The sequence below is a fragment of the Mus caroli genome, unplaced genomic scaffold (genome assembly GCF_978045245.1).
Source record: "Mus caroli unplaced genomic scaffold, Mus_caroli_1 scaffold_7, whole genome shotgun sequence".
NCBI lineage: Eukaryota > Metazoa > Chordata > Mammalia > Rodentia > Muridae > Mus > Mus caroli.
This window is the reverse complement of record NW_028227262.1, coordinates 40,493,635-40,517,443: the sequence shown is the minus strand read 5'-3', so window position 1 is coordinate 40,517,443 and position 23,809 is coordinate 40,493,635. Positions and strand designations below refer to the sequence as shown.

The 23,809-nt window shown below is 42.8% G+C and overlaps 1 protein-coding gene and 1 pseudogene across 1 annotated transcript in view; one reads left to right on the top strand and one right to left on the bottom strand.

Moving 5' to 3' along the window:
- Positions 1–23,809, bottom strand: part of Sumf1 (sulfatase modifying factor 1) — an 84,284-nt gene that overhangs the window by 54,632 nt on the left and 5,843 nt on the right. Inside the window, exons 2-3 of the mRNA XM_021164694.2 lie at positions 21,893–22,066; positions 19,185–19,259 (exon numbers count right to left, since the gene is read on the bottom strand). Of these exons, the coding sequence (XP_021020353.1) occupies positions 19,185–19,259; positions 21,893–22,066 (249 nt within the window). The remainder of the gene's footprint in view (positions 1–19,184; positions 19,260–21,892; positions 22,067–23,809) is intronic.
- On the top strand, positions 2,955–4,589 carry LOC147003861 (deubiquitinase OTUD6B pseudogene; annotated as a pseudogene).

Genomic DNA, 23,809 nt, shown 5'->3' with positions numbered 1-23,809 from the left:
GTACTGATGGTGCAGCAGAAGCCAGAGGCCTTGAACCAGACCAATGACTCATCACAATGACCATTTACAAGTAAAGCTGTGTGGGCAAAAGGGTGTATTGTGTGACACACCATGACATACCACAGCTTCCACAGTGAGATTGAGGCGGGGGGGGGGGGGGCATATTTTTGTTTGTTTTTCAACTTTTAATTTCTATTTTTTGTTTTCTTTGACAGGGAGGTTGCAAGAGCAGAGGGCAGATACAGAGGGACTGGGAGGTGAGAGGGATAGGGGTGCATGATGTGAAACTCACACCAAAAAAATCAATACAAAGGCTTTTTTCAAAATCGCTGTGTTTCCTAGGGTTGTCACAAGGATTATATAACAAAATAACATACAAATATACAAATATAACAAAATACATACAAAGCATTTGGATAAGGAGTCCGAATAACCCATGTGAGTTGCCAGTCTTCTTATCATTTATTCATGTTACTGCATGTTACAAAATTGCAGTAAGCTTTCATAGAGCACATATTCCAATTAGTAAAACCCACCATCAATAGTTCTTCAGTCAGTCTGTGCCTCATCCACCCATCAGATCACCCTTCCACAATATGGACTTCCCTGTGGGAAGTGCCCGAGGGGTACAAAGTCAAGGAACAGCAGGTATCCTATCAGAATATTCTAAAGAAGAATACATAATGACAGTCTTTCATCACAGTCTTGCATCAAGAACCTTCTACACATAAGGCAGCCTGTTCCTCCACAGCAAGATGCACTATGAAGGAGGTGAGCGGGAAGATGCCCTCCCAATTAGACAATGCCGCAGCACACATAAGGACAGCAGCGGTGTGTGAGACTGACTGTGGTCAGCACTGTGATGGTCAGATGCACAAAGTCCCCAAACGACACAAGAAATTAAAGTCACCCATTAATAACTGGGATAAGATCAGGCATGGATGGCCTTGTTCATCCTGGCCAACTTGCTCTGGACCAGTCGGAATACTTTCTGACTAAATTCATGGCGTACTCCACCCAATGTCACCAGATACCTTCTTCTTGCAAATGGCAGTTGTTTGTTTAAGATTTTTTTTAAAATGTGTATATAGTCTGCACCACATGTGTGTCTGGTGCCTGTGGAGGCCGAGGAGGACATCAGATCCCTGAGCCTGGTGTTACAGATAGTTGTAAGCTTACATCTGCATGCTGGGAATTGAACCTGGGTCCTCTGGAAGACAAACCAGTGCTCTTAACCAGCAGTCCCAGTCTCCATTCCCAAATGTCAGGGTTATTAATTTAATGTTTTTCAAACTTTTCCTTGAACTTCTAGCTCTGTCTTGAAAATATAGCTATTCTACCATACATAGGAATTTTTATGAAATAAAGCAACTTTTATGAACAAAAACACTTAGAGAGTTATCCAGAATCGTACAGCAAATGACCCTACCCCTACCACTGGTCTTTCCTGGGTGTTTTGTTTACTGAGTAGAAGCTGCAATGTTGGACAGGCTGGCATAAAAACATAAAAATCACATCATCCTAAAACAAGAAAGTGTTGGATGCAGTTGCCCATCTACACATTTGCTGCTCAACCAAGACAACCTGAAGTTATAACACTGCTTTTTACTTGAGGGAAAGGACTTTAAACATGACCTATTTCTACTCAGCCATTTCCATAGCAACTGCCTTGGGTTTAAGTCGAAACAGCTGTGCCAGCCTGCCAGTGACCAATGGCAATGTAAACAGAACTGCTGTGAGTCTCATACCCACTTGAGATATAGACTTCAGAGAGCAAAGACATGGTTTCCACCTTTTTCATAAGACATAGCCAGAACTTTGGTAAGAACTTGAAAAGGGAGAAAAGGAGAGATAGCAAAAGTTGCTCTATTCCTACCAAAGGTGGGAAGTGACGCTTCTCATGCACACACAGCCCAGAATAGCATCCACATGGAAGACACAATACTGTGTAATCATGCATATTTAAGTCTAAAGATGTCAGGTTCACAATTTTACAACTGCTTTTTCAAAAACTAAATGCAATTAAGTGAGCAGATTAAAAAGACAGAAGTTTCTTGAGGTGCAGTGTAAACATGACAGCTATCCTTACAAAAACAGATAAGGAGAATTTCTCAGCTGGCACCAGTGAACAATGAGCACTGTCAGATCTATTCAGATCCACAAAGTATAAATAAAACTAAAGGAGAATCTAAGAACTGGAAGAATCAAATAGAAGGGAGATCGTAATGACTGAAATGTCTCTGGCTTCAGCAACCTGTACCCACGCTGAACATCAGAACAAGGATCTAATAAAGGGTGGAAACAAAGCCATCATCACAATAGGAAAGTAGGTAGGTCAGATGCATGACCTCTGATTAATCCTAAGTCAGGACCTTGATGACTTCACAGACTGCATGTAAGAGAACAATACATGCCTTTTCAAACAGATTTCACAAATATTTATGAAATGTAGGGTGAAACCAAAAAATGTTTCAGCTCTTACTGAAATTCCCCGTACTGGAACATTATACTCACAATTAGCACCCATCACACTGGTCTTCACAGGAAGAATAGAAACCCTGGCAGGGTGGAGCATTGCAGGTAACCTGTAAGAACAGCTCAAGGAATACGTGCAGCCGACGGTAGCTAACACTTGGCTGGTTTTACTCATTTTCAGTTGAGATGGAGAGAGACATGGGGGATGGTACTGATTTGGGTGATTGCTTAAAAGGAGTAAGAAAAAAAAGTATCAAAAAAAAAAAAAAACTTTAACTTTAACAGGATGTGCAAATAGGTGAGAGCATGTCCCATCTTTAAACAACGTGACAGTACTCATCAAAAGTCTGCATCCCATGCATATCCAGCAAGTTGATGGAACCACTTATACATGCCAGCATGTCATGCTGTGAATGAGAACGACCTCCTAGGTACATATACTTGAAGGTTTGGTCCCTGGTTTGTGGAACTACTTAGAAAAGATGAGGAGGGTGTGGCTCTCCTTCAGCGCGTGTGCCGGGCCGCCTGGTCGTCATGGAGGAGGTCGTGGCTGAAGAGCTCGATGATGAGGAGCAGCTGCTGAGAAGGCATCGGAAGGAGAAGAAGGAGCTGCAAGCCAAAATTCAGGGAATGAAGAACGCTGTTCCCAAAAACGACAAAAAGAGGAGGAAGCAGCTCACGGAAGATGTTGCTAAATTGGAGAGAGAAATGGAGCAAAAACACAGGGAAGAACTGGAGCAATTGAAGCAATTGACTTTCAAGGACAGTAAGATAGATTCTGTTGCTGTTAACATTTCAAACTTGGTACTTGAGAATCAACCACCTCGGATTTCAAAAGCACAAAAGAGACGGGAAAAGAAGGCTGCATTGGAAAAGGAGCGGGAAGAAAGAATAGCAGAGGCTGAAATTGAGAACTTATCTGGAGCCAGACATCTTGAGAGTGAAAAACTTGCTCAAATATTGGCAGCCAGAGAATTGGAAATTAAACATATTCCATCTGATGGTCATTGTATGTATGGAGCACTTGAGGATCAGCTGAGAGAACAAGACTGTGCACTGACTGTGGCTACCCTAAGGAAGCAGACTGCTGAGTATATGCAAAGCCATTCAGATGACTTCCTGCCGTTTCTAACAAACCCCAGCACAGGAGCTATGTACACGCCAGAAGAGTTTGGGAAGTACTGTGACGATATTGTAAACACAGCGGCATGGGGCGGTCAGCTCGAGCTAAGAGCTCTGTCTCACATCTTACAAACACCAATCGAGATACTACAGGCAGATGCTCCTCCTATTATAGTTGGTGAAGAGTATCCGAGGAATCCATTAGTACTAGTATACATGAGGCATGCCTATGGCTTAGGAGAACATTATAATTCTGTTACACGGTTGGTGAACTCAGCTACTGAAAATTGCAGCTAGTTTACAAAATGTTACAGTTTTATAAAGTGTGCCAATCTACCAAGTGCTAGATTGTTGTAAATGCTACTGAAGAACACAGCTACCTTACAGGAGTTTTATGAATAAGCTTACTAACAGCTTTAAGAAACACGTTGGATTAACTTTAACCAGTGCTCTCTCAGTGGCAGTTTGTGGAGGACGTCATCACACACCAAGGTGTTTCTCTTCCCGATAATTATTTTTAGGTGTCCTGCTCATTCTGGTTTGGAATAAATTTTGTTTTAGATTTTGGCCCCCCCAGCTTTATGTTGCAAAAATGAAGATTTCAATTTAATTTTTCTTAAAAGTGTGGAGACTCAGTCTCTGTCATCATAGGAACATTGTCATGACAGCAGGTTTATCAGTCTTATAAAGTGCTCGTGATCCCAGTGACCTTGGTGTTACTAGGGTCAGGAGTGTGCCGCTTTTTATGCAGCACATCTCTGCTGCTAAGAGGAAACTACTACAGTAGTTAAGACATTTTGAATACTTATGAGAATCAGTATAAAGAAATGAATGAAATCAGTGGTAAATAGGTGTTAATTGTGTCAGTTTTGTGTCTTTGTAACAAATTGGAGATTCCCCTTTTATGTACGTGTAGCTTTCTAAGTTTGTAACTCCTGCAGTGCCGGTCTCTCCCGCAGAGGCTGGGGTCAGGGTTGAACCTTGTTTCTCCTCAACGGAGAGTTTGTACACGTGCCCCAACACTACTCAGCTCCTTTGCTTTCTCTGGAGCCTTTCCTACTGAGAGGCATCCAGTGGCCTCTCACTGCTCGCCCGTGCAAGGTGATGCTGGAGTAATGCAGAAAGGGAGGGCCATGGCCACACTCCCTTTTTAAGTCTTCCCCCCTCCAGCTGTCGTAACAAGACCTCTGCTTGTGCTCACTTTCTAGGATTCAATGAAAACCCTGGCTACACATTATTTTGTTACATAATGTATCACTTGTTTTCACTCAAGTATAGCAAGAGTTGAAGGTCACAGAAGCAGAGAGCTGTGTGGTAAAATCAGTACACAAGGATTTTATGTGGAATGACTCATGTTACTCAGATTTTCAATCACTTCGAGCAGTATTCTTTGTAACAGAGCTGTGCCCACACACAAGTCTGTTTGCTGTTCTTATGTAACAAAGTGCCATGGGATGGGGACACAGCTCTAGCAGAGCACTTGTCTGCCATGGGTGAGGCTCAGGGTTCAGTTTCTAGCACCAACAAAACACAACAATTTATGAAAATGAAACTTTTTGTTGCAATCTGTTTTTTTCCAACTTAGTAATACAACTAAGTAGAGCATCATGTGTATAATATCTGGACTTTTGACCCGTGTATACTGTCTTATGAGTAAACAATGGGCTTATGATGTTAAAAGCAGGTAATAGTGTGGCAGGCTGGCAGAGACTGCTCAGTAGAGCAAGGACTTTCTGAGATCATTCAAGCTGACTAAAATGTACTCTGCCTGCTACACAGTGTATTCTGAAGGGTGTCTGCTTTGTAACTTTTGATTCTTTTTTATTCTGAAATTTATAAAAACATAAAGTTGTAAAATAAATGCATTGAACCTATTTTGAAGAAATGTTATCTTCATCTTATAGTATCAGTCTTACGGAGTAATAAAACAAAACATTATGAAACAGTTATTGAAAAATCCATTTTCAACAAAGATACTCTAAAGTAACTCATTAATGTTTTGTTGTTTTGACAAGGATTCAAATGTACTTAATTATGTATTTCTAATTTTTGTTTATATGTTTTATTTTAAAATGGCCAGTATATTTATGAAGAAAATGTATGGCCCACTTCTACCATTTTAGTAATAAATGGAAAATTCTTTTAAAAACAGTAGGTGTTAATTTAAGAACCATGTATGCAAATTAAATTTGCTGCTGCTGGTCTGATGGAACTTCCACAAGCTGTCTTTAGTCTTGATTAAAAACATTTATATCAAAATTCTAGAATGTGTCTTCAGCCAAGAATTTTATCTACTTACATATATTTATAGCTTGTAAAAAGTAAAACAAAGAATGTGTAACTGTTGTGAGCAAGATAGCTTTGCTCATAATATCTGATGTTTACCAAAAGAATAAATGATAAAGGACTTGAATCAAAAAAAAAAAAAAAAAAAAAAAAAGAAAAGATGAGGAGGCGTGGCCTGGATGGAGGAACTTGGAGAAGAAAGAGGGCTTTGAGGTTTCAAAAGCCAACTCCATTTGCCATCATGCTGCCCTGCTCCCTATCACGATGATCATGAACCCACCCTGTGAAACTATAGGCCCCAATAAACTCTATCTTTTATAAGTAGCATCAGTCACAGTGTCTTAGCACAATAGCAGAAGAGTAACTATGACTACAACACAGAAATTACCTCCACATGGAGGGCTGCAGTGAGAATTCTGGAATTTTGGTTTCTTTAAAACCTTCAGCCAGGTGATGATAGTTTCTGTGATTGAGTGATGTTTAGAATTCTGGGAACTTTTCAGGGGATACGAAAATGCTAGGGCCCCGATAGGTGGGGTAGGTAGTTGTTGATCATTCAGGGGGGTTGGTTGCAGTTTGTTAGTAGTCATGGTCAAAGAAGAAACAAGAAAAGAAATTAGATTCAGATCTCTCTCTCTCTCTCTCTCTCTCTCTCTCTCTCTCTCTCCGTCCCTCCCTCCCTCTCTTCCTCCCTCAATCCCCTCGACTCCCCCCTCAACCCCTGCTTTCTCTTCTATCTAGTGACATGGGTAAACCCAGAACAATAAAGGGTAGGAAAAAGAAGACCCCACAAAGTAGCAAAGCCCAGCTACAGAGGGCTGTGCAGCTCCACAATAGAGTGCGTGTATGGTGTGTGTAGAGAGCTCTGCCTTCAAACATTGACCCTGAAAAATAAGCATATACAGAAAAGATTGCTTGGAGGAGAGTTTGAAAATTCCATCCACTGAAATATCATCTCTCCCACTCTGTTCTTGAGTTTGCTCTTTCACAGTCCTGAGATCTAATCCAAAGATATATGTGCACTACCACTGAGCTATATCCTCTACCCATTATTTTTTTTAAATAGGGCACTGCTATATAGCTCAGGCTGGCTTTCAACTGGTGATCCTGCCTCTGCCTCCTGAATGCTGGTGTTACAGATGTGGAGCGGCCCACTGTAAATTCTTATTTGCATATACACATTTCTTTCTTTTTTCCTTTTTTTTTTTTTTTTTTTTTTTTGAAGGGGTTGTCTCTTGAGATAGGGTTTCTCCGTGTAGCACTGGCTCTCCTGGAACTCAGAGATCCACCTACCTCTGCCTCCCAAGTGCTGGGGTTAAAGGCATTCTCACCTGGCACATATGAATTTTTATTTTGTAATCTACCTTGTTTCTATAAGGGAGTGGATGATATAAAAACCAACATTCCGTTGGGGGACTGAGGTTATACTCATTCTTTTCCTTGATCCACGTTGAGCCTTAAAAGACCTAGGCCTTGAAAATAAATGTAAGTGCACTGTACACAGGCTCTGTGCTCGCCCACTCACCTCCGGCACCCTCATCCTATCAGGAGCCTTAGCCAGGTTGGAGGAAAGCAACTGCTATCCTATTACACTGCGCTCTCCCCTTCCAGGCTTATCACAGTTGTCTTCCTGAGCTCATGCCACACACTGACTCCTGAGTCAAGCAAACAACCACTCTTTTCAAGCCAGCACAAATGATAGAAGTACTTTATCTTATCCAGTCATCTAGCCCTAGACTTCCCTTTCCAAATAACTCTGGAGCTCTGAACCCGCCTCAACCCTGATCACCAAACCAGCATCTCAAACCAAAGAAGAGCTGACTTTGCAGCCTGAGAGATAAACAGGTCATACCAGGTCTGAGCTCTGCCCTTCCAAGAACTAAATGTTCTAATCCAACACCTGAATGATAAGCTTTCATTCTGCCAGGTACATAATAACCACCTACTGAGTGGCCGTCACTGTACTAGAGACACAGGAGTAAATAACACAATGCAAAGTGGGGCATGAGGGTGCACACTTTTAATCCCAGCACTTGGAAGGCAGAGCCAAGTGCGTCTCTGAGTTTGAAACCAGCCTGGCCTACAGAGTGAGTTCCAGGACAGGCAGAGCCACACAGAGAGAGCCTATCTCAAAACAAAAACAAACAAATAAATAACCCTCTGATGCATTCGCCCCACCTTCTGGGATGAACCCTAGTAAGCTAAACAGTTATGAAATGCCTACAGGAACCCGCATGACAACAAGGAAGACAAAAAGCACAGAAGATACAAGAAGCCAGAGAACTCCTACCACACAAGGAGCACACGGCCCTGGAACAATCGAGAAGGATGGTGTCCACGGACCTCCCAGAGGAAGCTTGCTGATACCGGACCACAGAAATGATGGTGGGTAGTCACAGCAGGTGGTCACAGCAGCCCCTCTACCTGAGCTGCTCCTAAGATCAGTTCTCTCACCAGCAAGGGTCCACTGAAATACTCTTTCACATGCCGACTTTCCAGGACTCTTGTCCCACAAACTCTTGACACTGACCCACCATGGTTCCCTTCCAGCACAGAATCTCAAACCAACCAGAAACCACCTCCCCAAAGCAGAGTAACATGAGGGAGAAAGGGCAAGAAGGATCTGAGCAGAGTTACAAAGCTGCTCTAGACATACCTCCTTCTAAAACTTACCAAACGTTGATAATGAGCAACTGGGATGATGCCTGTTGTTTTCCCAGTGTTACAGCAAAATATGAGCTGCTGAGTAATGTTTAAAGAAAACTAGTTTGGGTTGGGAGTGCAGTTCAGTGTCTACCATATAGAAAGCTCATTCCCCACCACCACAAATGGGGAAAAAAAAAAAAAAGAGGATGAGTCCATAGCTAATGATTCCATCCATGAATGTAGTTCTAGAGGCCAGAGGTCAGGTGTCTTCCCCATTCGCTTCATGTCTTTCTTCAGATAGTTTCTAAGTGGCCTGGAGCTTACCAACAGTTAGACAGGCAGACCAAGCACCAAGAATCCTGCTGCCTCTCTCCCAAGTTCTAAAGTTAGTCATGAACTACTGAAGCCAGCTTTTTCACATGTGATCTGGGGATCAAATTCACATCTTCTTGTTCTCAGACAAGCATCTTACTGAGTGGGCCATCTCTCCAGCCCAGGCTTGCCCTTTTATAACAAGGCTTATAAGGTCAGCAATCCCTTCGGTAGGCTGTCTCCCCAGTGACCTAATTACCTTCTCATATTGAAAGTTAAAGTGTGTCTCAATAGTCTACTTAAAGTCTACCACTTCTCCACATTACCATATTGAAACTAACCTTCTAGTACAACCACGTCTTAACATGGGATAATAATGGAGAATAATAGTGTGCCACACACGTACATACATGCACACGTATACACATCCACAACATGCTGTTGCAAAATGAGGTAAGTAGTCATAAAATTATAGGCAAAAGTGTTCTCAAAAAATACACATATGTGCCAAAGTCAATAAACAAGTGGAAATTAAAGAAAAAAAATCATTTTACCAATATTACTTTTACTTCAGAAACTCAAGAGACAAAATGAATACAATTTTTAACTTACGGGAAAAGAAAGGCAGGGGTAATTCAAGGAACAAGTAATACACATAGAACGCAGACCGCTGTGATACAGTGTATAGTGCTTATCATGTATAAGACTCCACCCACAAAAGTGTACAAATTAAAGGCTCCAAGAGCGCAGTAAAGGCACAAAACGTGCGCACACACACACACAAAGTAAAAACAACGAAAAATTTTGGGTGGAGTGTTTTGTGAGTTGATGTCCTTATCCCTTCACTGGAAGCCCTGCCTAGCTACGGAAGGTGGTCACTTAAGGCTCCATGTCCCCCACTACAAGGAGCCTCAGCTAGAGTCACCCTCACAGACTCCCTGGAGCTACCCCCATCCCAAGTGTCTAGTACTTCCTAGAGATTACCTAAAGGCCCCAGCCCTCCACTCCACCCCTGCTCTCCCTATATCTCACCCCCTACCAGTTCCCCTCCCCTTCCCCTCTCCCATCCAGTTCCCCTCTCCCATCCAGTTCCCTTCCTCCCTCCATCCAATGACAATTTATTTCCCATTCTGAGTGAAATCCAAGCATGCTCCCTTGGGCCTTCCTTGTTATTTAGCTTCTTTGAATGTGTGGATTATATCCTAGGTATTCTGTACTTTATGGTTAAAATCCACATATTAGTGAGTCCACACCACACACGTCCTTTTGGGTCTGGGTTACCTCACGCAGGATGATAGTTTCAGTTCCATCCATTTGTCCACAAACTTCATGATGTCTTTGTTTTAACAGCTGAGTAGTATTCTATTGTGTAAATGAACCACATTTTCTTCTCAGTCCCTTTGGTTGAGGGACATCTGGGTTATTTTCAGTTTCTGGCTGTTATGAATAGAGCTGCTATGAACATAGTGGAGTCAGTGTCCTCAGGGTATTGTGGAGCATCTTTTGGGTATTTACCTAGGAGTAGTATAGCTGGGTTGTGAGGGAAAACTATTCCCAATTTTCTGAGAAACCACAAAACTGATTTTCAGAGTGGTTGTACAAATTTGCCCTAAAACCTTTGAAACGAAATGTGTCCTGCCTTCAAGAAGTGCAGAGCACCAGTCAGAATGGCTTAGATCAAAAATTCAGGTGACAGCAGATGCTGGCGAGGATGTGGAGAAAGAGGAACACTCCTCCATTGTTGGTGGGATTGCAAGCTTGTACAACCACTCTGGAAATCAGTCTGGCGGTTCCTCAGAAAATTGAACATAGTACTACCGGAGGATCCAGCAATACCTCTCCTGGGCATATATCCAGAAGATGTCCCAACCGGTAAAAAGGACACATGCTCCACTATGTTCATAGCAGCCCTATTTATAATAGCCAGAAGCTGGAAAGAACCCAGATGTCCCTCAACAGAGGAATGGATACAGAAATTATGGTACATTTACACAATGGAGTACTACTCAGCTATTAAAAAGAATGAATTTATGAAATTCCTAGCCAAATGGATGGACCTGGAGGGCATCATCTTGAGTGAAGTAACACAATCACAAAAGAACTCACACAATATGTATTCACTGATAAGTGGATATTAGCCCAAAACTTAGGATACCCAAGATATAAGATACAATTTGATAAACGCATGAAACTCAAGAAGAATGAAGACCAAAGTGTGGACACTGTGCACCTACTTAGAATTGGGAACAAAACACCCAGGGAAGGAGTTACAGAGACAAAGTTTGTAGCTGTGATGAAAGGATGGACCATTTAGAGACTGCCGTATCCAGGGATCCATCCCATAAGCAGCTTCTAAACGCTGACACCATTGCATACACTAGCAAGATTTTGCTGAAAGGACCCAAATATAGCTGTCTCTTGTGAGACGATGCCGGGGCCTAGCAAACACAGGAGTGGATGTTCACAGTCAGCTATTGGATGTATCACAGGGCTCCCAATGGAGAAGCTAGAGAAAGTACCCAAGGAGCTAAAGGGATCTGCAACCCTATTGTTGGAACAACATGATGTACTAACCAGAACCCCGGAGCGCTTGTCTCTAGCTGCATATGTATCGAAAGATGGCCTAGTCGGCCATCAATGGAAAGAGAGGCCCATTGGACTTGCAAACTTTATATGCCCCAATATAGGGGAATGCCAGGGCCAAAAGAATGGGAATGGGTGGATAGGGAAGTGGGGGGCGCTATGGGGGACTTTTGGGATAGCATTGGAAATGTAATTGAGGAAAATATGTAATAAAAATATTAAAAAAAATAAAAAATAAATAAATAAATAAATTTAAAAAAAAAAAAAAAGTGCAGAGACAGAGATGTTGTAGAGACTGAGGGAATGGCCCTACTCAAAATCCATCCCATGGACAAGAACCAATCCCTGACACTACTAGTGATATTCTATTATGCTTGCAGACAGGAGCCTAGCATAACTGTCCCCTTAGAAGCTCCACCCAGCAACGGACTGAAACAGATGCAGAGACCCACAGCCCAACATTTGACAAAGCTCAGAAAGTATTGTGGAAAAGTTGGGGAAAGGACTGAGGGACCCAGAAGGAAACGAACTCTACAAGAAGATCAACAGAGTCAACTAACCTAGACCATTGGGGGTTCCCAAAGACTGAACCACCAACCAAACAGCATACAAGGGCTGCACCTAGCCACACCCCTATCCCCATTTACACAGGAGGAACATAGCTTGGTCTTCATGTGGGTCCCCCAAGAAGCAAGGGCTGTCCCCGACTCTGTGGCTTACCTATGGATCTTGTCCCCCTAACTCAGCTGTCTTGTCTGGCCTCAGTGGGAGAGGATATACCTAGTCCAGCAGTGACTTGAGGTGTCAGTATGGGTTGGTAACCAGAGAAGACCTCATCCTTCTCAGATGAAGGGATGGGGAGAAGTGTTGTATGAAGGGAGACTGAAAAGAGAAGGGGTCTGAGATTGAGAGGTAAAATAAATAAATGAATAAATTGGTAGAAAGACAACAACAAAAATGTTCGTAAATTTGAACCACAACACTGAAAATAGAGATTGAAAAAGCGAACCTGTGTCTGAGAATACTGCCCCGGCCCATGACCAAGACATACACTGCAAACACCACACTTGAGCGCTCAGGCAAAAACAATAAGCAACTTTCAAGGAAATAAAAAATTATGACTTTTCAACAGGTCCACTTTATTCCAAAAGAAAACCAAATAAAGTACATAGCAGTCAAAAACAAACAAACAAACAAACAAATGTAAACCAAAGATTTCCTCCCCAGCAAAACTGACCTGAAAGTTAAAAAGTGAATTCTGCTCTGCTACTGAGAGGCAGAAATGAAGGAGCCATGTTCCTATGGCCACTTCCTGGAAACCCGAACAGAGACTGAGCCTCATCAACAGGAAGACACAGAATACAATCTTACTTTTAGAACTCATTCTAAGGAGTTAAAAAGCAGACCTCACTCTATGCAGTGGACCTTGGGCGAGGACGATGATGATGATGATAAAAAGTAGTCTGACTATTTCAGAGCTTGGGGAGAAGAAACCACAGTGAGAATGTGAGTTTTCTTTAACCTGTTCTATCTCAGTAATTATCAGAGCTGATGTTGGCACTGACGTCTGTGATCTTGGATGACATCCTGAGTAGCAGCAGGCTGTTCACCTCTGCCTGTCCTAAGAAATAGGATTCTTGGAGTAGAAATAAAGGAAGGGATGGAGTAGAGAACAGGCTAAGTTAAAAGTCCAGAAATGGAAGTATCAACTTGAAACTCTGGCGTATCTTCTCTAAGCTCTGCCCACAGAAGAGGCACTGCAGGGGCACTAACATACCCTGCAGAGAGACCCAGAAACCCTCCTGCCTCAAGATGCAGTTGTGATTTGAACAGAGAGCATTCTTCCAGCCTCGTGGGTCTGAACAGTGGTCCCCAGCTGGAAGTGCTACTTGGGAGGTTGTTGAACCTTCCCAAGGTGGAGGCTTGCTGGAGGAAGTGCATCACAGGGCAGACTTGGAGGTTATTAGCCTGGTCCCACTTACTCCCTCTCTGCTTCCTGAGTGCGGATACAGTGTGATAAGCCAGTTTCCTCCTCCTGTCACCATGCCATAGTGGACTCTTCCCTCTGAAACTTTAGGACAAAATAAAGTCTCCCCCAGTCCCCGACTTGCTTTTTGTTTGGACATTCCATCACAGCCATAAAAAAGAAACTAACGCACAAACCAAGGCTTCTTACAGCAAAAGATAACACTAGTCTGCAGTCAGGACAGATACTACCATCAGAAAAACCAAAGAAGCCACAGAGAACTCCTAGGCTCAGTTAAAAAGGACCCAGAACAAGGGTGAGGAGTGACTTACAAATAAGAACAAAGTTCCTTTATGGGCTCATGAAAACAACTTAAAATTAGCCTGTAGGGATGGTTACACAACTCTAAAAATATACCAAACCAACACTGAATTGTACACTTAAAAAGGTGAACTGTGTAAACTACATCTCAATGCAACTGTTTAAAGCAGGAGGAGGGAACATAACAGGACCTACAAGAACTTCAAAAGACATCAATCTGTGCTCAAAATAGCAATGTGTGGCTTTCAAAGCAGACCATGGCTCTAAGTGAATGAAATCTGTAGCAGGTTTAAATCCATAAACTCTTAAAGATTTTTTTTGAAAAAACAGTAGGCTACATATATCTATGGTTGCATCAAAGTTATACAGAACTAAATACACATATGCACAAACAAATACACATAAAACTGTGACCGCAGATGAAGAGACGGAGGTTGTATCACCTGCCATTTCTAGCTGTGAACTGAACAAGTTAAACAAGATCATTTTACCACAGGAAACTCAGTAAGGACACACCCTTTCTTACAACTCCCTAGAAAATATTACTATCTTTAAAGATTTTGTTTGGGGTTGTTTTCTGTTTATTTATTTGTTTGTTTAAGGTGGATTTTTATGCAACCAAAGATAGTCTTGAACTTATTATGTAGCCAAAATTAGCACTGATCCAATGCTCCTGCCTCAGTTTCCTAATTGCAGAGATCACAAATGTGTGCTAATATGTCCAAATATGAAATAAAATTTCTAACTTAAAAAAAATACTAATTCTTTCTTTTTATTCCTACACCAGGGCAACAGGAGCTAGAAAATTACAACACTGAATATGGTAGGTTTGAACACAATGTATAGCTGAATCTTATAAAAAGTAAGAAAGGTAAAGACTGAAAAAATTTAATTTACATAGGATAAGCATGAAAACACACACCTTGAAAGGAAAAAAATCAGTAAAATAAAATAAAAATAAATAAAATAGAATGTTTTGTTTTAATAGAAATTCATGGATTTAAACATGTTATGGATTCCTTGGAATCATGATTTTTTCTGACGTCACTACTTTTGAACACAGGAAGCCTTTTCAAGTTCATGGCTTGGTGATACAGATCAGTGGTAGGATGCTTACCTAGCATTCAGGAGGCTCTCAGTTCCATCCTAGTGTCTCGCTCCATCTGTCTTTGTCTCTGTCTGTCTATCTCTCCATCTAACTCTCTATCTCTGTCTATCTCCCTGTCTATTGCTCTGTCTCTCTTCTCTCTCTCTCTCTCTCTCTCTCTCTCTCTCTCTCTCTCTCTCTCTCTCACACACACACACAAAGGAGTGTCCATTCAATCACACACCGACACACACACATACACACACAAAGGAGTGTCCATTTAATCACACACCGACCTGGTAGTATGTGAGAAGTAGATCTAGCCACCTTTGAAGCAACCAATTCATTCACTTCTTTCTGTGTTATATTTTATGTGTATGGGTATGTTGCCTCCATATATGTCTGTGCACGTGCTCAACAGAGACCAGAAGAGAGTATCAGATCCCCTTGGACTGGACTTAGGATGGTTGTTAACACACAGGTAGGAACTGAGAATTGAACCTGGGTCCTCTAGAAAAGCAGGCAGTGTTCTTAACCACTTAGCCATTTTTCTAGGCCACTAGTTCATTTCCTTAAAGCTAGTAAAGAATCACACATTTACCTATCATTCTGTGAAACCTGTAACAGTGGTTAAGAAAACAGTAGTGGGAGGAACTATCACTTTATTAAAGTATCCCATCAGTAAACTAAAAAAAAAATCTAGGCTCTCATCATCTACAATCCCAGTAAATTCATAGACAGAGCCACTCAGCATAGCATCAGCTGATATGACAAAAAAAAGATGACGAGATAGACATTGGCTGCTTCCTGCTAACGCAGTGGCTTTCAACCTTCCTAAAGCTATGACACTTTAACACACTTCCTCATGTCATGGTAACCCCCAACCATAAAATCACTCAGTTGCTACCTTATAACTGTAATGTTGCTACTGTTTTGAATTGTAGTGTAAATATCTGATATGCAGGATATATGATATGCTGCCCTCTGGGATCGAGACCCACAGGTTGAGAACCATGGTGCTAGAGGAGGCCATCACTGTGATGATATTCATGACACAAGTACACCGTGAATTTGATCACACTTTAGAGCACAGCTACCATCTGCAGGGAACACAGGCCAGAGGCAACAGGTGAACTGTACTGAAGCCGTCAATCAGCAAAATCCATACTGAGAAAGTCTACAAGCTGGCTCTGTGCTCTTTGGAGGGTAAAATTAATGAGAAGATAAAAGGGGGGTGCGATGGGAAGCATATTAGCAATGCTTTCAACCAAAATCTCTTTGAAGGGCATGATTCTACTTAAGGTCCAGCCCTAGGTGACAACACTATAATGAGCATAGGGAAGAACCCACTTGGGTGGGAGAGGGCTGCTGGGGCAGGCAGCAAATCAAGTTCCTGATCTAGGTTTCAGGGACAAGTGGGCTCCACCTCAAGATAATGTCCTAGGTAACATATTTAAATCAGGTGACTTTCTATATTTGTGTTTTATTAAATACCAAAAAAAGACAGTTCATATTACTAGTGTAAACCAGTATAAACAGAATATAACCCTGAAAATAAACACATAAAAATAAACACAATTACTACATTATTTTTATCAGGTACTACAGCTTCAGCAAGATTCCTACACCTCTGCTTTTATGCTCAAAACAAACTAGTGTGAAACGTTAGGGACATGGCAGAACTCAAAGGAGCCTTTCTTTTGACTTAAGGCCAAAAGATGCATGAAAGGAGAGGTTACTGTAACTCTTGGGGATCTCCCACTGTCTCTTCCATTCTTAAAGGCGACCTAATGTCATCTCATGGACATCTTACATCCAACCTTATAGAAATGTGAAGTTGCAAAGGTGCTAGTTGAGCAGAGGTAAGTCAGGCCAACAGGGAAATGGCAAAAGGTCCTCCCAGATCAACAGACGTCTTTACTTACTCGACCTTTTCAAAACAACCTTAAAAGGTTTGCTTTTCCATTATAAGCATTTAAGCACGAGAGCAACCCTGCAGCCAGGTGAGAGGCGCTTGTCCTCATCCTAGCTACAGCACACACACACCTCACTCTGACTCAGGGCACCTCTGGAGCCTACAATGCTCCATCCACCTCTGCCTTCATGCCTGACATGTTAGTGGTTCCTAAGTGACATGACGTCTTCCATCAGAAAGCCAAATCACAGAAACAGGAGCAAACGGGCTTCCTCATCTGAACCCCATATCTTAAAACAGGAGCCACCCCTCTCGATGCTTGCTGGGCCATCACCACTACCCTAAGCTGAACTCAGATGCTTGTATAAAAAAAAAAAAAAAAAAAAAAAAGTGGAGGTAGGGTATCAGAATATATAAGAGACAATATTAACTGGAAAACTGGAATCCAAAAAGAGCTCAATCTTATCTTTTAAACATGTACTAAAACAAGCAAGGAAATTGGCCTGACTCACCAGAATACCATTTGAGACCAAGTCCTAATTACTCCGTCTCCCCCTACCCCAACCTGGACTACAATAATTGGAACACAAAGAGAAAGTATGAGCCAAAAGGGGATCATTTCCTGATGCCGCTACTCCCAGGACAAGACACAGTGACGCCAACACTGCAGGCTGAAGCTCAGGCAGGACTTTTTGTTATTTTATGATTTTTATTTTATTTTTTTTAATTGGGTATTTATTCTTTTACATTTCCAATGCTATCCCAAAAGCCCCCCACACACTCCCCCACCCACCCACTCCCACTTCTTGGCCCTGGCATTCCCCTGTACTGAGGTATATAAAGTTTGCAAGTCCAATGGGCTTCTCTTTCCAATGATGGCCGACTAGGCCATCTTCTGATTCATATGCAGCTAGAGACAAGAGCTCTGGGGTACTGGTTAGTTCATAATGTTGTTGCACCTACAAGGTTGCAGATCTCTTTAGCTCCTTGGATACTTTCTCTAGCTCCTCCATTGGGGGCCCTGTGATCCATCCAATAGCTGACTGTGAGCATCCACTTCTGTGTTTGCCAGGCCCCGGTATAGTCTCACAAGAGACAGCCATATCTGGGTCCTTTCAACAAAATCTTGCTAGTGTATGCAATGGTGTCAGCGTTTGGAAGCTGATTATGGGATGGATCCCCGGATATGGCAGTCTCTAGATGGTCTATCCTTTCGTCTCAGCTCCAAACTTTGTCTCTGTAACTCCTTCCATGGGTGTTTTGTTCCCAATTCTAAGGGGCAAAGTGTCCATACTTTGGTCTTCGTTCTTCTTGAGTTTCATGCGTTTAGCAAATTGTATCTTATATCTTGGGTATTCTAAGTTTCTGGGCTAATATCCACTTATCAGTAAGTACATAATGTGCGAGTTCTTTTGTGATTGGGTTACATCACTCAGGATGATGCCCTCCAGGTCCATGATTTTATGGGGGGGGGAGGGGGGTGTGCCTGCCTGTATCTCTGTGCACCACAAGCTTGCAGTGCCTGTGGGGGCCAGAAGAGGGCATCATATCCCCCAGAACTGAGGGTAATAGATGGCTGTGAGCCTCCATGTCAGTACGAACAGAACACAAGTCCTCTGCAAGTGCAGCCAGTGCTCATAACCACTAAGCTATCTCTCCAGCCCCCGTGCATAAATTAATTAAAGGTAACTTGCATGAAAGAGGAAGATTAAGGTGGGATTTCCTTATCCTCACCTTCCATGTCTGTCCTCTTTGAAATGGCAGGCCCTCAAGGCCCACTCTCTGTCTCCTGCTCTTCAGTCTCTGCCCACTGTGAGAACTCTCAGTATCGCAGCTAACCTCGTTTTCTCTTGTTTTTACATATCTATGAGACATATACACAAGCAAATATTATTTACAGACCTGACCAAAGAATCCCAAGTTCTTTCTGACACACAGTACTTACAGAGCCTAGTCAATGGCCTCGATGTCTGAGAAAAATAGACTTAATTCACACCCCTGTATGCTCTCTGTACATGATGGCACGCCCCTTCCTCTAAGGACTAGTTAGTTCCCAGCCCCCATCTGCTATGAACATCCACAGCAAAGGTATTCCTTCCACGGACTTGAGTTTGCACAGAGGGATTCATGAATACTTATGAAACTCTAGGTCCACACCAGCCCCTGCCAAGATCAAGACTTTGAAAACAGAAGTCTAAAGCTCTCATTTATCCTCCATTCTAAAAATGGCTGCAAGTAAAACACAAAGTACAGGGCTGAATTCTACTCTGCAGTGCAGTGTTGCTCGCTCTAAGGGATAGGCAGAAACTAAACATCTTCCTGGGCCTGTACATTTTCAGCCAGAGAAGGTACCCTGGCCCATGGACCCGTGACTCAGAGAAAAATCCTCAGTGGGAGAATGGCGAGGCACCAGTTGGGAGAGGAAGGTAGTACTTGTGTTTCTGATGAGAGCCTATTTAAACATCACTTACTGCCTGGTGGATATGCGTTTTCACTTGCTCGCTCAGCATGCCTTCAAAGACGAAAGAGTCTCCAAACTTCTCAGCCTATAAGGAGAGTAAAAAAGAAAAAGCCTGAAAAGGTTAGAGTCGGGGCATCCGGGGTGCCATTTTCTTCACAGTGCTACTATGGTGATTTTTCCTATCCAAGTAAATTCGAGTTTTCCCAAAATGTCTTGAAAGTATCTAAGTTCCTCTTAAAGAAGGTTCATGTCCCTCAAGAGACTGTTTTCATGTGAGACCAGATTAGCTGATAAGACTGCCGGCTGCACAAGATTAGATTCTAAGAAGATGAACGACCCATGGAAGGAAACATATTTCTCCCAATATTGTAAATAACTCTGAGAAATGACTTCATTTAGTATATGTAATATTACACAAGCAAGCTGTTTGTTCTCTGCCCTGCTCCTGGGATCTGCCTAAAAGAATTAAACGGCACTGATGGCTGATTCTCTGATATGCTCTATGTGTTTACAGTTGTCATGGGCCAATCTAAGCATCAGGTGGAAATCTATATTTTAAACAGTTCTTAACAGTGGTATCACAAACATTCATTGATATCTGTTCTGAAAGTGGGATCCCTTGTCCCTTAGTTCCTGTGACTCTACTGTTCTGGTTTTCCTCCTACATAGTCCACTGTTTTTCCAAATCCATGTAACATAAGGGCTGCCTTCCTGGACTCCTCAGAGCTCTGCACAGGCCTGTGTGTACTTCTTTTTTTGGGGGGTGGGGGTGGGGGGGTTCAAGAGAGGGTTTCTCTGTGTAGCCCTGGCTATCCTGGTACTCACTTTTGTAGACCAGGCTGGCCTCTGCCTTCCAAGTGCTGGGATTAAAGGCGTGCGCCACCAATGCCTGGCCGTGTGTACTTCTTACACTAGGCCAGCGGCTCCCCAGTTATCCAGTTGAGCTCACACAGCAGCTTGCTAAGACTTAGACTGCTGCTCACCAACCCCAGAGATTCTAATTGCGGAGCTGGAAGGAGGCCAGAGCAAACTGCCTCTGTTAAATGTAGTGGTTCTACCTCAGCAAACTCAAGAGAAATGCACAGAGCTTCCCCAGTCTCTTCACGTCAACCAAGACCAGTACTTGGAATGTCCCTAGTGTCCTCTTCCAAACCTATCCTCACCAGATAAAGTTAACTGAGTCCTAACCCCTATACATCAGGTCTCACAGGAGCTTCCAGACTGTTCTTACTGACTAGAGATAAGTTCTCTTCACCCCTGATAGCATCTGTGTGTTCCTAGTGATACCATGATGCCTAGCAACCAAAGCCACTTAGTCACTCAACACATATACAACACCTACCACATGCCTGGTCTAGGGCTAAACCAGAAACTGCTGCTGTCAGTATTTCACGGGCATGGGCTCTATCCTTCTCTATGGATAGCATAGTTCCCATCCTCATTCCCGGAGACTTTCCATTCTCCCCTGCTGGCTGGTCATCCAGAAGAACTATGCTCTGTAAAGCCTTCCTTTCTTAGAACTCCTCTAGCGCTGGAGATATGGCTCAGTGGTTAAAGCATGAACGATCAGGATCTTTTTTGACCAAGCAAGAGCCAAGTATGGCTACACACATCTGTGATCCCAGTGCTAGAGGCTTGGGAGGCAGAGCGAGGTAGATTCTGGCTCACTGGTCTGTCAGTCTAGCCACAAGTGCATTCTTCAGGTTCAAACAGAGACTCTTTCACAAAATAAAGTGGCATTCCAGCAGTCCGCAACCACCAGGACCTCTAACTCCATGAGATCCAACACCTGGCCTGGCCTCTACGATCACCTATTCTCCCTCCCTTTCTGTCTGTCACTCTCTGTCTCTCTGTCTCCCTACCTCTCCCCTTACTCCTCTCTCTTTAACTTAGATTATGAATTGATTTAAGAATATGAAATAAAAAGAATAGAGACTTTAGCTTACTACAAATATCTACAACCAAGATTTACAACCACTTGGTATATTTTAGGAAATTCCAAAGAAATGACGCGGTGCAGAACTGAACCCAAATGCTGGTTTGCCTTTGACATTCACCCTCAAATGAACTGTTTAAATACAAAAGGGGAGGTGTTAGGGGACAATTTTTTTAAGCTGGGTCCCCACACACTGAATAAAAGGGTAAAGTTTTCAAGATAAAAGGGGACAGGATTTAGGAACCAAGAACATTTGAGATTCTCACAGAAACAAACATCAACTAGAAAACCAACCCCCTTGCATGGATCTGGTGACCCCTGGAAAAGGCTGCTGAGTCACCCACACTGGAATAAACTGGAATAAAGCCGCAGGATGAGACGCTGCACTGGAGCCCTGCACATTTACAAAGTGTGTAACGCCTATGGGACAGGCAATCTGAGGTGCGCTGAGGAGAGTGTCCTGCCGTCTGTGTTCTCAGAAAGCCTAGTGAGCAGCAGCCCTGTCAGGTGGATTAAAACACTAACTACCACAGCACCACGGAGGGTTGGGAGCAGGGCTGTGGTCCACGCTGCTTGCAATCCTTGAGTAGTATGGTTAGGTTGTATCAGTGTTGACTCTCAGCTTGGCATACCACGGAGCTGCTGGGAGAAGTTAGATTAAAGAAAAGAAAAAAAGTGCCCATCACAGTGCTGGGCACAAAGTGTTCAGTGTTTCTAGCTATTAAGCCTTCCTGAGTGTTCTAGAAAACAGCCAGTTCTCCCTCCCATCCGCAAGCCCATACCTCTGTCAAATAGCCAGTCGAGTTCACAAACTTCTCAAATTCCGCATTGCTGACTTCATAGGCGTCCATGTAAAAGCCATCAACAGTGACTCTCCTGGCAGGGGCTTCTCCATCCTGCCTGATCTGAGGATCATCAGTGCCCATTGTGAATACTCCAGCAGGGATGGGGACCATCTGCAGTGAAAGGGCAAACACGGGGCATCACGCATCAAAAGCAAAGTGCATCTGTGTGGGCCACAAAGCTCTCAGCGCATATCAAGCGCTCACTGCTTAAAACCCCCACCACAGAAATTTCTGCAAAACTACCAAGATCAAGGTCGTGGGAGACGGTCCACCAGGAAAGTGCTTGCTGCACAGTCACAGGGACCTGAGTGTGGATCCCTAGCAGCCACATAAAAGACATGTATGGTGGCTCAGATCTGTAACCCCAGTAGTGGTGGGGATGCAGGGTCAGAGGCAGGAGGATTCCAAGGGCTCAATAGCCAGCAAGTCTGACTGAATCAATGATCTCAAGGCTCAATGATAGATGCTCCTCAGAAATAAAATAACAAAATGGAGAAGCAACTGAGAAAGACAGCTAATGTCAACCTCTGGCCTCCACTTATGCATTTATTTCTGTGTACCCACACATACAAACCACCACACACACACACACACACTTGCACAATCATTCCACATGTTAATGACAGTGCATCACAAGTCAGAGAAAGAAGGGAAAATTCTTCTGGAAAATGATCTTTCTAGTTGAACCTCACAACAAATTTGGACATACAAAGGACACAGTTCTGGAAAAACTGCAATAGTGAACTAAGGAGGTAAGGGAAAACTGTACTCATGCACTCGAACAGATGCAAACACGAATACACAGACATGCACAACACACACACACACATAAAAGTTTTAAAATAATAAAATACTCAAAACAGGACAACACAAGGACTCAGAATGTAGGTCTGCAACAGGGTCAACTAACCTGGACTCTTGGGGGCTCCCAGACACTGAATCACCATCTAAAGAGCAAGCATGGGCTGGACCTAGCTCCCCCATCCCAACATATATAGTACATGTGCAGGTTGGTCTTCATGCAGGTCCCCAAACATCTGGAACAGGGGCTGTCCCCAACTCTGTTGCCTGTCTGTGGATCCAATTCCCCTAACTGAGTCGTCTTGTCTGGCCTCAGTGGGAGACGATGTACCTAGTCCTGCAGTGACCTGATGTGCCAGAGTGGGTATCCAGAAGGACCTCTCCCTTCTCAGAGGAGAAGGAAAGGGGTTAGGGAAGGAGATGTGTAAAGAGAGAACTTGGAGAGCAGGGGGCTTCAATTGGGATGTAAAGTGAGTAACTAAAAAATTAATGAAAAAAAAAGTAGGTCTGTAGTAGCCAGAGGCTATGAGGTATCAGGTACGGGAAATCACTGCTTAATGGAAATGCTGTATCTTTGAGAGACACTGAAATATTCTGGAATAAGATATCAATAAGTTTTGATTTCACTAAAAACTAAAATCACCGAGTTATATACTTTAATAAAATTCAAAAGGATGAATTTTATGATATATGAATTATATCTTTATTAAAATAGGCTTTCAACTATACTATCTGTGAGAACACTATAGATATAAAGTATAGGTTTAAAATCATGAGGGGAAAGAAGTCAGTTTACAGGGCTCTCGGATTTTGTGAACTGTCAAGTCTCTGACCTAGAAACAAGAGTTCCAACCAAAGAAAGAGAAAAGAAAATCAAAGAGGTAATTAGCTGGGGAAAGGGAGGGGCTGCAACAAGCATAGAAAAGTAGGAACACACAGAAACAGAAGTTAGAAATCCAGGACTACTTGCCCTATCTTCCATTTCTACAGTCACTTTGCCAGAGGTTACTTTAATCATGTTTCTGTATTTGCCAGTCATAATGGTATTGGTTT